At 32.7% G+C, this 15,359-nt stretch overlaps 7 protein-coding genes across 7 annotated transcripts; 4 read left to right on the top strand and 3 right to left on the bottom strand.

The window, feature by feature from the left end:
- Positions 1 to 328: 328 nt before the first annotated feature.
- KABA2_02S17380 (uncharacterized protein) lies at positions 329 to 1,330 on the bottom strand (the record flags this gene model as incomplete). The annotated part of the gene is made up of 1 exon (XM_041549453.1): positions 329 to 1,330. One exon carries the CDS (start codon positions 1,328 to 1,330, stop codon positions 329 to 331), a length of 1,002 nt encoding a protein of 333 aa, XP_041405387.1.
- A 2,581-nt stretch (positions 1,331 to 3,911) lies between these two features.
- Positions 3,912 to 4,601, top strand: KABA2_02S17402 (uncharacterized protein; the record flags this gene model as incomplete). Its single annotated transcript, XM_041549454.1, has 1 exon — positions 3,912 to 4,601. One exon carries the CDS (start codon positions 3,912 to 3,914, stop codon positions 4,599 to 4,601), a length of 690 nt encoding a protein of 229 aa, XP_041405388.1.
- Positions 4,602 to 4,716: 115 nt separating this feature from the next.
- Positions 4,717 to 6,963, bottom strand: PRD1 (metalloendopeptidase; the record flags this gene model as incomplete). Its single annotated transcript, XM_041549455.1, has 1 exon — positions 4,717 to 6,963. The coding sequence occupies one exon, from the start codon at positions 6,961 to 6,963 to the stop codon at positions 4,717 to 4,719; it is 2,247 nt and encodes a 748-aa protein (XP_041405389.1).
- A 1,546-nt stretch (positions 6,964 to 8,509) lies between these two features.
- MIC10 (Mic10p) lies at positions 8,510 to 8,788 on the top strand (the record flags this gene model as incomplete). The annotated part of the gene is made up of 1 exon (XM_041549456.1): positions 8,510 to 8,788. The coding sequence occupies one exon, from the start codon at positions 8,510 to 8,512 to the stop codon at positions 8,786 to 8,788; it is 279 nt and encodes a 92-aa protein (XP_041405390.1).
- Positions 8,789 to 9,288: 500 nt separating this feature from the next.
- Positions 9,289 to 9,624, bottom strand: ADF1 (Adf1p; the record flags this gene model as incomplete). Its single annotated transcript, XM_041549457.1, has 1 exon — positions 9,289 to 9,624. One exon carries the CDS (start codon positions 9,622 to 9,624, stop codon positions 9,289 to 9,291), a length of 336 nt encoding a protein of 111 aa, XP_041405391.1.
- A 392-nt stretch (positions 9,625 to 10,016) lies between these two features.
- Positions 10,017 to 11,021, top strand: KRR1 (ribosome biosynthesis protein KRR1; the record flags this gene model as incomplete). The annotated part of the gene is made up of 1 exon (XM_041549458.1): positions 10,017 to 11,021. One exon carries the CDS (start codon positions 10,017 to 10,019, stop codon positions 11,019 to 11,021), a length of 1,005 nt encoding a protein of 334 aa, XP_041405392.1.
- A 589-nt stretch (positions 11,022 to 11,610) lies between these two features.
- MRC1 (chromatin-modulating protein MRC1) lies at positions 11,611 to 14,982 on the top strand (the record flags this gene model as incomplete). The annotated part of the gene is made up of 1 exon (XM_041549459.1): positions 11,611 to 14,982. One exon carries the CDS (start codon positions 11,611 to 11,613, stop codon positions 14,980 to 14,982), a length of 3,372 nt encoding a protein of 1,123 aa, XP_041405393.1.
- Between the last annotated feature and the right edge of the window lie 377 nt (positions 14,983 to 15,359).

Here is a 15,359-nt window from a genome sequence, read left to right on the forward strand (position 1 = left end):
GTAAATTGATAATATAAGTGTTCTTTGTTTTAAAATATGTATAACCAAGTATCAAATTCCTTTTTAGTGAGAAAAAAAGAAGAAAAGAAATGATAATGTTATACAATGCTATATGTTTGTTTTGTAATAGTAATAGTTGTTGTAGTAGTAGTAGTAGTAATAATAATAATAATAAGAAAAAAAAGTAAACCCATATTGGAGAAGCTTTAATTGATTTTATTGAATCTTCAATTAAAAAAAATTATAATGTATTGTTGTTCTTCCCAATTTAATAATCCCAAATGTTTATACCGATATTTACATTTTTGTTGTTTGTGATTTTTGTTATTCAATCAAGGTAACATCTCCCTTCTTCAAGTTCTTCCAATGCATTTTCCACGATTTCATCATCGTCATCGTCTTCCATAATTTCAACAGCACTGTACTTGATCATATCCCATCTATTCCAGAAAGTTATACAATCTTCATAATCTTTAGAATCGTAATAATCTTCTAAATCATTTTTTGCTTTGGTCAATCTACATTTCAAAGATTGGAATTTCACACAGTCTGGTAATTCTGAGACTGTTGTTCTACAATCGCTTGAATCAGTATCATCGTCAGCAACGTTGGTAGCTTCCGATTTATAACCAAAGCCATCGATGCTTTCAGTAGCTTCGTCATCACTAATATTACCATTACAATTGTAATTGTAACTGAAATCGTCTGCATCACTGTCAGAATATTCAGTGGTTTCTTCATCCGACGTTCTTTCTCTGGATTGACGATTAGAAAATTTATTCATTTTGTTGTTCAAGTTTCCATAAACTTCAGCTTCAGCAGAAGAAGTTGTGTTACAGTACATTGCCCAGGCTTCATCGATAGCTTGAATGATATAATCAAAACAACGTTCTCTGGCAATCAAATCTTGTTTAGGTATCGAATTCTTCTTGGATGAACAGATTGAACCAGGTCTACTGATACTTCTTCTGTTAGAAGAATTGACTCTATAATTTGATTCCATGTTGAATGTATTATTGTCATCATCTTGACTGGATGCAGCAGTTTCTATAGCAGAATCATTGATTTGAATTTCTTTAGAAGTCAAACTCAATAGACTTGATGGTCTATATTTTATATCAAAATAAGAATCTAATAAAGTATTGTGCTTATTATTGTCCTTATTCAAATTTTCAAAATGATGATCATCAAATCTCGGAGATTTCGAACTTCTAAATGATGAATTACGTGGGATATTGTTATTAACAATGTCTGACGTGTGTCCTAATTCATTTTGAAATGAGTAACCTGTAACAAAATCAGAATAGGATCTTTTCGTAGAAAATGGCATAATGATAGGAAAATAATGTTTATAATATGTGTATTTGTTTAGTTGTTGTTGTTTTTTAAAAAAAAATGACTGTGTTTTTTATGTTATAATGAGCAGCTCAATAAAGGCGTCAAAATAGAAATAGAAATTGGAAGAAAAAAATATGCAAATGATTATAGTTAAAAAGAACTAATAGAATGGAATAAAATAATGTTTTTTTTATTTCCAAACAAAATTTATTATATTATAGTTGACCTTTAATTTCAGTAAGAAAATGAAGTAATAATAACAATAATAATAATAAAATTAAATTGTGACGTCCCTTTTAAAACTTTAAATGAAGTGTGTCGTCGTTAATAACAAAAAAAATTAATATCCCGAGATAACCCAAAATAGCAGTGTGTGAATATACGAGTTAGTCTCTAGAAGTAAATATCTAATGAATTAACCTAGATAGGGAGGAGGCAGAAATAGCAGCAAAAGATAATAATAATTGAAAGAAATGTCTATACGTATATATGGATAACCCTAAATGAGAACCCTAATCTTTGCGATAAACCCTATTTGCTTACTGACTTTATCAAAAAAAAAATAACCCTAAAAAAAGGAATAGCTTCGTTGATGGTGATTTTAAATAACAATTGTCAGAAAGAAAAGTTTTTAAAAAGTGGTTGGCAGTGTTGCATAAACCGGACAAACTTTAGAAAATTAAATCTTTGTGTATTTACCACCCGAACCATGCTTGCATTTAATTGGCTAAGAGCTAATTTTTCCAAGGGTAACCACTTGAACGGACGATTTCGGAAGGGAAAAATTTTGTTAAACCCAGACATCATATTTTGACAAGGAGGTAATCTGGCCATAATAAGAGTATATCTACAACTTCAAACCCAAAGGAATGACTATAAAGAGAGGGTTCTAAATATGAATAAAGTACCATCAGAAAGCCCTCATCATAAGTTTTCTGATGATGCTAATCACTATCTATATATGAAATTTTATATACCATAAATCGCGTCTTGAAATCTCAGTATCCCATGAACGTCGTCCTTTTGCCACCGTGCACATAACTTGTGACGGCGCCGCAGTTAGCCCTAACTTCAGGCCCTGGTCCCGCATTTAGGGTTAGACAAATGCCAAAATACCAGTTCCATTTCATCGTGCAAGGCGACGCAACCGAGCAATATTATTATTTCCAAGAAAAAAAGATTGCCTGATAAGATCGATATAGAAATTCCGTTCTCGCGCTTCCCCCCCATCGCTGCTGTAAACATTGAAGGGAAAGATCTCCACATAACAAAGTAGTAACTAATAACAGTATAAATTAAGCAATAGCAACATTTGGGAGAAACATGATCAATACACAAGTTCAAAAAACTTTGTGATTGAGATGCAAAGTCTGGGATAATAATAATTAAAGTAAAGTCTTGCGAAAATATGAATCAACATTAATAGGCGAAACGTAGTTAACTTGTTGTACGTATAGTAGTAATCAATTGGACGAAACAAAAACAATGTAACAAAACAAAAAATGTATAAAGATATAGCAGCATCTACTTAATAGGTTAAGTGTTTGAATCTAGAATTCGACCACTGTAATATATTTGAAGTAATAATTCATTTTTAGTTTTCTCATTCATCACAAAGTGACAATACTGTGGTAGTCGAGTAAACTAGGCTGGTCCCTAACCATCCCTACCCTTTTGTAAACATAGTACCTGCGATTGTAAGTAAGTGTTCACACATCATATATTGGATTATGAATGTTGTAATACTAATCATTTTGGTAGGAAACCATCAAATCTTTTGTAAACAAACAGAGAAATCAAAAAAAGAGGAAAAACCGTTTACCATAGTAATTGTATAAACTATGTTTAGACGTACTATCTAATTTGTCGTCAAATATCAATGAACTTGTACTTTCATATCTAGATATTAAAAAAAGTTTAACCAAAATTAAGTTAATGTTACAATAAGTGAGAAACAGACTATCTTCCAGTTGTTAAAATATAAAACATTAATAAATCTGATTAGTTTTTTTGTCTTTTACAAAATTAAAATTACTAAAAAAAAAAGTCGCACTGCATCATTATCTGTCTATATCTCTCTCTACGTATATCTAAGTTTATTGTCTGTCTGTTGTTGTTTTTTACCCTTTTGCGGTTATATTGCTAGATAGACAGAGAGACAGAGAGAGTCAGTTCGGTAAAAGCCTGTCGGCATCTTAACAGCGATTTAATTAATGGAATTTTTCGCTTACAACCGAACAAATAAGGAATTTGAAAGGATTCGATGGAGGATATTCTCAAATTGAGTAATGATTGAAAGGTAATTAAAGCAACAGTATATCCTTTTATTTATGAACTAGCTACTTTGTAATGTAAAATAAAGGTTTGAATAGTGTATTTTATCAGACCTGTTTATATATTTAACTCAACATTGATAGAACTGTAAAAATATAGTCATCACAGTTTCATTGTTATTTTTATTCATCTTAATGACATATATATAGTATTTATTCAACAATTTTTGCTTTGATTGAATCCCAGTTCCCTTCTAAAACTTGATATAAAGAAAATACTGACACCCAAAAAGATAGAAGATGGTACGTACTTCTAAGCCAATTAGTTTGAATTCTGAATGCTCTGATGGTAATGTTCACAATAGTGCTGGTAGTGATACTAGTAGTGCGAATGGTACAGATGGGACTACTGGAATTCCATTTGATAAATATTCATTAGATAATCATCAAAAGAAATCTCCAAGGGAACCTATACGAAAACAAAATATTGAAGATATTATTGTCCACAGTTTAGAGACATTATGTGCATTGTTTGATAATATTTATTTCTTGAAAAATATTGGAATAATCAGTGAAAGAAATTTCATGTATAAAAAATTAAATAAAAGTCAAATAGGTTCAAAGATTTGGTTGATTACATTAATATTATCATTAAGAAAGTCATATAAAAAATTAAAGTCTACAATTATCGTTCGAAGACAATATAAGAAAGAAATACAAAAATTTAACAATATTAATTCTGGTTATCTTAATGATTATTATAGTAATAATAAGACTCATATTGATGGTGGTAGGTCAATAAAAGATTATGAAAGAATTATTATAAATACAATCTTAGATTTCTTCCAAGATTTATTTTATATGGTAATAATAATATTCGATATATTAAAGACTTCAAAATATCAGAAATTGAAATCATGGTGCGAATATTCTTCATATATTATAAATATATTAAGGATATTTAACTCCAGTACAAGAATTATTAAATAACATAGTATATATAAACTGTATATACTCACAATTTTGCATTAAATAAAATAGTAAAAAAATATTTTACATTAAAAACATTGATATAAAGTGTGTGTATATATATATATAGTCGAAACTAGTTACTTATACCTAATTCCTTTAAGAAAGCATCCTTCTTTGGTGGTCTACCTAAGAATTCGGTCAATTTATCATTGATTTCATACAAACCACCATTAGCTAAAACAATATCTCTGTATTGAACACCAACAGTACTATCTAATGGATTTGATAAAAATTTAGTGTAATACATATCTGTAGCAAAGACTTCAGCCCACATATAACCATAATAACCAGCAGAGTAAGAATCTGACATGATATGACCAAAAGAATCATAACCCTTGGTATATTCACTGCCAGTCTCGACGAAACATATTTCTTGTCTCGATTCGTTCCATAATTTTTCTAATTCCAGGTTGCTTAGATCCTTGTTGGTATGGACCTTCATGTCAAATAAACCAAAATGTAATTGTCTTAATGCAAATAGAGCACCATTAACATGTTTGGTTCTGATCAATGAATCCAATAATTCTTCTGGAATCTTTTCGCCGGTTTTATAATGGGAGGATAACGATAATAATTCTTGTTTATTCCAAGTCCAGAATTCCAACATTTGAGATGGAGCCTCAACAAAATCCCATGGAGTAGCACCTGGACCATTAAATCTGGACAATTTATTCTTACCAACCAAGTCATGAATACCATGACCTAATTCATGGAAAAAGGTGGTGATTTCATTGTGTTTCAAAAGAGAAGGTTTAGTTGCGGTAGACTTGGAAAAATTACAAACTAAAGCAGTCACAGGATAAGATCTATTACCATTTTCGTCAACGAATGATGATGAAATACCAAAATTAGCAGCATGACCATATTTACCATCTCTTGGATGCAAATCAAAATAGATCCAGCCAACAAATTCAGGGTTTTCAGGATCGTCCATCTTCCAAACAGCCAACTGTTTAACATCGGGGTGCCAAACATTCTTTTTGGATACATCTGTTTCTTCAATAAATCTCAATTTTAATAAAGTTTCATAAATACCTAGCATACCTTTAATGGTAGATTCAACTGGATAATAATCAGAGATTTTTTCCAGATCAACATTATAGTTATCCTTCAAATATTTATTATCATAATAACGATGATCCCAGATGTAATAATGATTGTCGTAAGGAATGTCATTTTCTTCGCAGTTTTTTTTCTTAAGCTCTTTTAGTATATCAATTTCCTTCTTTCCTAATGGTTTCAATCTGTCTTTTAAATCTGTTAAGAATTCAAGAACAGTTTCTTGGTTCTTGGCCATCTTGATTTCTAAATTGTAATTGGCATAGGTTGCATAACCTAATAAGCTAGAAAGTTCATCCCTTAATTTTAATGTGTCTTTAAACAATTTTTCGTTTTGTGGAACTTTGTTCTGATCTGCGTTAAAAGCTAATCTTCTAGTTTCTGGATTATTGGCAGTCTTCAAAACTGGGAAAATATCTGGGTACTTGAAGGTAACTTTAAACTTTTCAATACCTGTTTCAAGCTCAGTAAATTTTTCAAATTGTTCCATAACAGTTGCCGAAACTCCATCTAATTCTTCTTTCGTAAAAGCAATGAATTCTTTTTGCTCACCAAGATTTGTGGAAAATTGTAGACTATTGGAGGCCAATTTCTTCTTTACATCTTTAACTTGATCCCTTTTATCCTTTGGTAAGTTTAGACCATCACGAACATAATCCTTGTGACATTTCTCAATAAATTTGTAAATTTCAAAATTTTCTGGTTTAGCCTTTACAAATTCGTCCTTCGTTGGAGAAATTTCTTTCCAAATTTTGTCCATTTGAGTAAATAGATCATATCTCAAAGATGCTTCAATTTCAAAGTCCTGTAATAGCTCAGTTGCTCGAATAGAGGCATCTCTAATTTCCTTATTTGCAGAAACATGTTGTAAGAAACATAATTGATTAACTAATGGACCGCAACGGTTCTCATGTTCAAAGAATGGTTTTACAAAATTGCCAATATCTGGGTTTTCAATGGCAGCTAGTTTATCAAATAAATTGTTGGCGTTTTGAATAATACATTCAGCATCAAATATCAGCCTCTTTGGGCTCCAATTCCAGCTTGAAGGCTTGGAAGGAGCGATAAATTTACTTGAGTTGGCGGCAGTCATAGTGGAGAAATGGTTAATACCTAGAACTGTTGATTTAAAATTATGTTGGTTAAAGAATATAGCACCCGTACCTATTGCCAATGCAGAAATGATAGTATTTTTATTATTTAATTGAGATAGAAGAAGTCTTGAAGTTGAACTAACAGAGACCAGACTTTTCCAAAACATTCAATATTCGCTATGCGTTTTTATAATCCCTTTCTTTCAATCCTAATTGATAATACCCACGAAGCAATATAGTAGATAACGTTTGATGTTTTAAAAAGAGGTGTCAAGAGACGCTATCAATGGCTATTGTTTTTCTACCGGTGTTCGTTATCTCAAAATGTGACAAAATTTGGTAGAACAAATTGAAATTGTGTTTGTCCTCCAGTGTTCCTATTTTCCTTATTTCCTCGATAAATTTAGTCGTGAAGTATTAGTTCATGGGGCGCGAGAAAAGTAAGGTTAGGAAGAGAGAGGTGGTGAATTTATTAGGGGAAGTATTTTTAAATATACAAGTAAATGGTCCTCCTTGATGGTCAACAATTTGAATATTAACATTCTATCAATCTAATAAACATCTTATAAAATATGGGGATGAGTTAATCTTGTCTTTAAGGTCGTTTCCTATTAATATCATTCGATTTGTGTCACGTTCTATATGAATATTACTATTCTGAAGCCCAAAGTTATGTCACAAGTAGAAAACATAAGGTTCTGTTGTAGATTATAGTTTATTATATATGGTTAAATATTATTTAGATTAATTAGACTTATATTCTAAATTAGTAATGGAGATTCTATCTTTCACCTATTTTTTTATCACTATCGATTTTTTGTTTACTGGAGTACCCTTCTCTGTAGAATTTACGATAGACGACAAAAACATAAAAATATAGAAGTTGATAAAATTTGACAATGTATATTTTGTATATTCCTAAATATACCTTAGTGAGTGTTTAAACCTGGATTAAACCTTTTTTATATCTATAAACTGGTATATTGTAACAAGATATACCCACAAGACAATACGATGAAGGATATTTGGCTTCACTAAATAAGTAATATTCAGGAATCTCCGAAAATAATAAATTTTTTGGAGCTTAATTTGCTCCTTTTAATTATAGAATGACTGTACTAACAATTGTAATTATAATTAAGTACGTAGATCATTTACAAGAGATATGTATGAAGTCATTTTTCTCATAACTGGTACACCTTGGTTTGACCAAACTAAACCATCAGGATGTTTAGTTTTCTTCCCTACTCTTCATTAAAATGAACACATTAGACAGACTAAGATACATATCATTTGTAGTTATTACAACTATACTTACTTTGACCACAGCAACGAGTTATGGAGTAACCACTATTTGAACCAATCAGATTGGGGAACGCTTGACAAATATTTCGGTCCTTACAATAATCATAACAGTTAGAACTACGGGCGGAAAGGGCAGAAAAAAATAATGAAATAACAATTAAACGGGAAATTCATTAAGGCGTGATTTTAACCAAAAGCTATACCGTCTCAGTTTAACCCCTACCATGATCACGGTTTCTTCAATTAAAACGAATTTTTAAATCTAAATTTGACATTCAAGTAAGTATCCACAATCAAAGTATAGATTTACGTGATTTTGTGCTATTAACAAACGATTATAACACTATAAGAGGTCCATAGTCTCTCATTTTCTATCTATATCATATACATATTTACAAGACTCAAAAGATGTCCGAACAAGTACAAACCCCTAAAGATCAAAAAATGGTTCCGACCTCACCTTCTATTGATAAATCCATTCTAAATGATAAATGGGATCTAGTTCTATCGAACGTTCTAGTCAAGACTGGGCTAGGCTTTGGGGTAGGTGTTGCAGCATCTGTTCTTTTCTTCAAACGTCGTACTTTTCCTGTATGGTTAGGTATCGGTTTTGGTGTTGGTAGAGGTTACTCAGAAGGTGACGCCATCTTCCGTTCTACAGCAGGTGTAAGAACAGTAAAAGTTTAAGGGATGAGGTTCTAATAAAAACACATTATTCCTACCATTCAAAAGTGGAGAGAGAGAAAGAAAGAAAAAGAGAAGATTCTTCTACCACTATACGCATTATCGAATTTGAACGATGAAGAGTATCAACATTCCATATCATTTAGTACTATTAATTGATTATAGTATCCTATATAAAATATAAATATTTAATTACTTATTCCCTTTTGTAACTACAGTCTTTCAAATAAATAAGAATTCAACGATTATTCCGTATGTTGTATTCGTCTAAATTAGTTTCCCATGCCTCAAGGTGCCTACGTTAGTACACATCTTGAATTTCTATTGAAACACAACAATACATAGTTCCAATCTTTTCCAATCTAATGATAAGTATTTTGACCTTTGTTTGCCAGGAATTACTAAGCACAGTTTTGATCATTTAAATTCTCATTTCGCATGACCAGTTTCAAGCGAAATCTTCAAGTTCATCAGCACGACAACCATAGTTTCCTTTACTAAATTCAAAGAGAAAAACCTGACATCATTTCAATTTGTTTTAATAAACTATCATCAGCTGCTTTTTTATTCTTATCCAATTGTTCTGTAATCGCACGATCCTTTTCACGACCTTCAAGAAGATCTCTCTTATGCAATATACTGTTCTTAGTACCTTTCTCAGGTGAACCTTTTAATGCTTTATTCATCTCTCCAGCACTCAAGGACACTGTATCATGTTCTTTATTCATCTTTTCTACTTTGAACTTTGTTTTCTTCCTTTGTGATTGTGATATCACTGCCTTTTGTTTAGTTCTAGAACTCTTGCTAACTTTTGTCACTCTCTTCACTGCTTTCGCCATTCTTAGCCTATATATACACGTATTTTATTATTATTGAAATATGCCTATCCTTTTCTTTAGTAATCAATATGATTTTACCTTCAAATAATCATTATCTTGGAATCCAAGTACACCACTATCGTTCTCTTATGATATATATATATTATACATCTCTCTCTTTTATTGTATGCTCATCGCATCACTCGTCTCACATCGAAAGTTTCTCGGTAAAATCGTGGAGGAAAGAATTTTTTTTGAAAATTAGCGTTGGCATTGAAAATTTTTTTTTCTTCTCAGGTTAAAACTATGGATACTTAATAGATAAAGATGTTAAACGTTAATACCTTCACAGTTCAGAACTTAGTTATACATTGTGACCTGACCAAAAAGCTACCAACAGTTTATAATTAGTAATGGTTTCCACAAACAATAAGGAAAAGCCTTGGGATACACCTGACATCGATAAATGGACCATCGAAGAATTTAAACCCGAGGATAATGCTTCTGGGTTGCCATTTATGGAAGAGTCCAGCTTTATGACTCTATTTCCAAAATACAGAGAAAAATACCTGAAATCTATCTGGAATAGTGTAACGAGGGCACTAGACAAGCATCATATTGCTTGTGTACTTGATCTTGTTGAAGGTTCTATGACTGTCAAGACAACTAGAAAGACATATGACCCATCTATTATATTAAAAGCTCGTGATTTGATCAAACTTTTAGCTCGTTCAGTTCCATTTCAACAGGCAGTTAAGATTCTAGAGGATGATATGGCTTGTGACGTCATCAAGATTGGTAATGTTGTTACCAACAAAGAGAGATTTGTTAAGAGAAGACAACGTTTAGTTGGTCCAAACGGTAACACATTAAAGGCATTGGAGTTGCTAACAAAATGTTATGTTCTGGTGCAAGGTAATACTGTAAGTGCCATGGGTCCATTCAAAGGTTTGAAAGAAGTTCGTCGTGTTGTTGAAGACTGTATGAAGAATGTCCATCCTATCTATCATATTAAGGAATTAATGATTAAAAGAGAATTAGCGAATAAACCTGAACTAGCCAATGAAGATTGGTCTAGATTTTTACCAATGTTTAAGAAGAGAAATGTTGCTCGTAAGAAGCCAAAGAAAATTAGAAAGGAAAAGAAGGTTTACACTCCATTCCCACCTGCACAATTACCTAGAAAGGTTGATTTGGAAATTGAAAGTGGTGAGTATTTCTTAAGTAAGAGAGAAAAGGAGATCAAGAGACGTGAAGAACGTAAAGAGCACCAAGAAGGGAAACAAAAGGAGAGAGACACCGAGAGACAAAAGGATTACATAGCTCCAAAGGAAGAAAAGTATTCAAGTTCAATAGGTAAACCTGCCAAGAAAGAAAAGAAAAGCCATCACGATGATGAGGATTCAATGGAAGAATAATATGGAACCCTCCCTTTGACAAAGCATCATAGAGTGCTTAATCCTGTTGCTGTCGACGGTTTAGTGTAGTTACTACTATTAAGAAGTAACGACATTTTCATTTTCCCTACCTACTTTACTCCTTCTCGTTCTTATTCTATATATCTCATTTTTTACGGTAGCATTCTATATACATTTATTAACACTTTTCCAGGAGCAAGATTTGTAAAATATATACACAAACACATACATATAAAATAACAAAAGGAGAGTTTTAGTCGAATATCTTAATCTCATCACTTCTGTATATTTTTGCATTATTGTTTTTACTTACTATTAAGATCTGTCGCCCCGAAAATTTATTTTCGCAATTAGGGCGACGCGTCGATTCTCAAGACTTTAAAATATTTACTGAACGCGTAACAAGTAATGAGAGTGATATGCTATAACAACAATAACAACCATACTACCACCACTACTGATATCTATCTATCTATCTATCTATCTATCTATAAAAGATAATACTTTGAACAATTCTGAATTATCCCTGTGACCCAAGAATTAAATAAATAGCAGTTATCAACCAGATCATAACAAAAACTAGCTAGAAATGGATTTATTACTTGATTCTCTTTTACCAATCAAAAAGAAAAAGAGAACCACCTATGTGAAGGTGACATCGACCGATACTGAGAATGCTGAAACGCCAACTATTTCTGGCTCTGGGTTTCTTTTTGATAATGATGCTATTAATAAAATTAAAATTCGTCTTGACGACAAAGAAGAAACAGATGAAACACAAGATGCCACTCATGTGAGCAACCAAACTGAAAAGTTATTTCCAACTCAAACACAATTAATTTCACAATTATATGAGGGGGGTGAAGACCTAGAAGATACGATGGAGAAAACACAAGTAATTGAACGTACTTCAAGTCATAAGACTGGTCCTTCTGAGATTATCTCATCGGTAGATAGGCCTTTACAATCCACACAACTGATTGTGGAAGAAAATACAAATATGGAGGTTGACCAGGATCATATAAGTCTCAGCCAAACTCAAGTGATACAAGCTGGTCCAACGAAAAATGATAATGATGGTAAAAATAATGATACGACTAATACAGATGACGCTGAAACACAACTAATAGCTCCTCATGATTGCTCTAACGAAAAAGATTCCACTAACCGTGAAGGTTCCAAAAATGATGACAACGATAATATATTAAATTTCACCCAAAATTTTAGCAAATCATTATTTAATATAGCAGGTGAATCCAATGAAATAATTTTGCCAGATGGCAGTGACGATGCCATCAAACATATTGAAGAAACACAACCAATATCAAATACACAGGGAACCCAACAAGTACCACTTCCTTTAGAAACACAGAAAATAAGTTATGAGGATGAAGAGCTATATACTACCTATGCTTCTGAAACCCAAAAGATTCAGGACAATGCTTCAACATCCGAAGAAGAGAAATCTGGCCATACATATTCTAAGACTCAGGCTGATGACGATATGATGGATACCCAGCCAATTGAGCCTGAAACTCAAATGGACCATCCAAAACTCAAAATGCACAGTATTCAGAAAATGTTAGCAGAAGAGGAAGAACAAAGGGAACAAACAAAAATGGTTGAATACAACCGTCCAATTAAAAAAACATGTGTTAAGCTAAATTTCTCAAAGGATGACTTCCTCGCCGACTTTGATGACAGTGCCAATGAATCATATGATGCATCAGAAACAGAACAACCAAATATCATTGAAAAAGAAACAGTAAATATGGAAGAACAGTACGAGAAAGAACTCGATGAATTTGAAGACAGTGAAATAGCAAATAAGACGAATGAAGAGGAAGATTTTGGAAGTAAATTAACTGCCGATACTAAAAATATGCCCCCTTTTCACATTGCGGGATTGATAAATTATGAGACTGAGCTAAAGAAAGAAATCCATTCAGATCAGTTTATCAACTTAGAAGATGACAGCAGCGATTCTGATTCTCAACCGAAACCGTCTCATGTCTCAAAGGCATCCTTATTAAATATTCGTGTTCGTCTTTCGAAGAATGCAACTCACAAAAAGAAGCTTGAACAAACTAAATCAAATCCTAACAAGTTGTTTAGTTCTTTAATCCAGGCTAATCAAAGACAGATATTAGAACAGCGAAAAGAAATAATAGAATCGAAAGGTTTAGATATCAGTATGATTGAGAAAGAGAAAGACATAGTAGAAAATCTGTTAGAACAGGAAATATTAAGAAACAAAAGAATCAGGAAGCGTGAGAAGGAACAAGAAGAGATGGTGAATGCCGACGGTGAGATGGATTTTGATTATAGTGATAACGAACTAGAGGGTTCAGATGACACTGATAATGAACGATCTCTCAATGAAGAAGAGGATAACATTGATCTAGCCGATATGGACACCAATAGCGCAGATTACTCGAAGGATAACTACGATGAAACAGAGCTCGATACAGAGCAAAAAGAGGATGATGATGATGATGATGATGACATTATTCCTTCAAAAAAGACCAAAAAGCCCAAAACACCTCATATTAGAAATATGGAAGAATCTGATGACGATAGCGATGCTGCTGAATCTGTCCAAACAGCCGAAGAAAATAATGAGGAAAATCTGTCTTCTGTAAGGAACGCTATAGATTTAGGCCATTATGGGAGCAATTTAGATGGACCTACCACACGGAATAATGAAATAGAATTTGGCAAAAACGATGGTGCCTCAACGAAGAATATAGAAGAAGATGATACTGAAGCAAGAATAGAATTTATAAAACATGAGAAAAAGAAACAATTAGAACACGAAAAAAAGGTACAAAAGAATAGAGAAGACATGAAAAAGAAAGGCATTTCAAAATTCGTTGAAGAGGAAGCAGAAGAATCTGAAGATGAATGGTTTGGTGTAGGTGGTGCTGATGGTGAAGGTATGGAAGATTACGATTCTGAAGTAGAAAAAATGATTGATGATTACTCGAAGGCGAATTTCGATCCAGATGAAATACGTCAAATGATTGCACAAGAAAAAAAAGATACTGATATGAAAATGGTTGAAAAGATATTATATGATTTGAAAAATGGTGGTCTGAAAAAACGTGGTAGATCTAATTTTGATCTTGAATTAAGTGATGAGGAGGATGATGATCTACGCCAGTACCGTATAAAAAGAAGAGAAATGATGAAACAGAGACGTCTGGATCTTGGTGAAGATAAATTACTCCAGAACCCCAAATCCAAAGCTTTCTTCGAAAGTATGGTGGAAGATATAGCTGACTCAAAGAATCCTTTTGGAGATGTGGAGACAATCAATGATACTCAATCTACAGACACTAATGGCGACACACAAGATGTTCCTGAAAAGGAAAGTAGTGAAAGCCCCGAGGTTGATTCAAAGATTGTTACCACTTCTAAGAAATTTACCTTATCCGAAGATTTTGTTCAGAGAAGTTTATCTTTTCTTAATGAGACAAATAAAGATGTTGCTGAGATAGAAAATGACAGAAAGTTAGCAAAAATCCAACATGGGAAAGATATTGATGATCTGAATACCCTAAAAAAACAAAGTTCTATCAAATCTTTCAAATCTATAAACAGTTCACATAGTAGCATTGTAGATCTCGCATCAGAAGATCCTCAATCTGAAACGAACCAGACAAGGAATCCTGACCAATTTGGTGGTGATCCAAGTATCTCGCGTTTCAGAAATCCATCCATTCTAAAACTCTTTGGCTCAAAAACAGATGTCAATGATAAGTTTAGAGAGGGAACGAAATCTGTTAAGGTAACAAATTCATACAAGACAGTTGGTGGTAATAAATCCTCTATTACATATATGGGTAAAACTAGGAAGTTAGTTCCACCGAAGAAGAAAAATAGAGGGTTCTTAATTGGCTCAGATAGACGTTCGAAGTTAAACCAATTATTTAACAGCCACACGGATAGCTTCGAATGATCCCGTTAATCTAAGCTTGCATTACTGAACTCATAAAATCTTACATACTTGTCCTGATCCACGGAAGACATCTGGAATAAGCAAAATGAACACATATAATAATAAGTAGACACATAATAGTATACCCTCACCAAAATTCAAATTTAAACAATGCTAACAGCTTACATAGATTTATAACATCTCCTCGAAGTTAACTAGGAATAAGTTCCCTGATTGAAGGATCCTTGCTCTTTCCTTCGGAGCACCATCTGCAATTAGGGTGTTGGGGGCTACTACAGAGCAGTGCGAAGCCGAACGCCGCTGTGACATATAAGTCTCACAGTAAAACCTACAAGAAAAGGTGATGGGTGATGTATATGCTAAAGAATAAACAACAC

The sequence above is a fragment of the Maudiozyma barnettii genome (assembly GCF_903064755.1).
Source record: "Maudiozyma barnettii strain CLIB 1767 genome assembly, contig: KABA2_02, whole genome shotgun sequence".
Taxonomy (NCBI): Eukaryota; Fungi; Ascomycota; class Saccharomycetes; order Saccharomycetales; family Saccharomycetaceae; genus Maudiozyma; species Maudiozyma barnettii.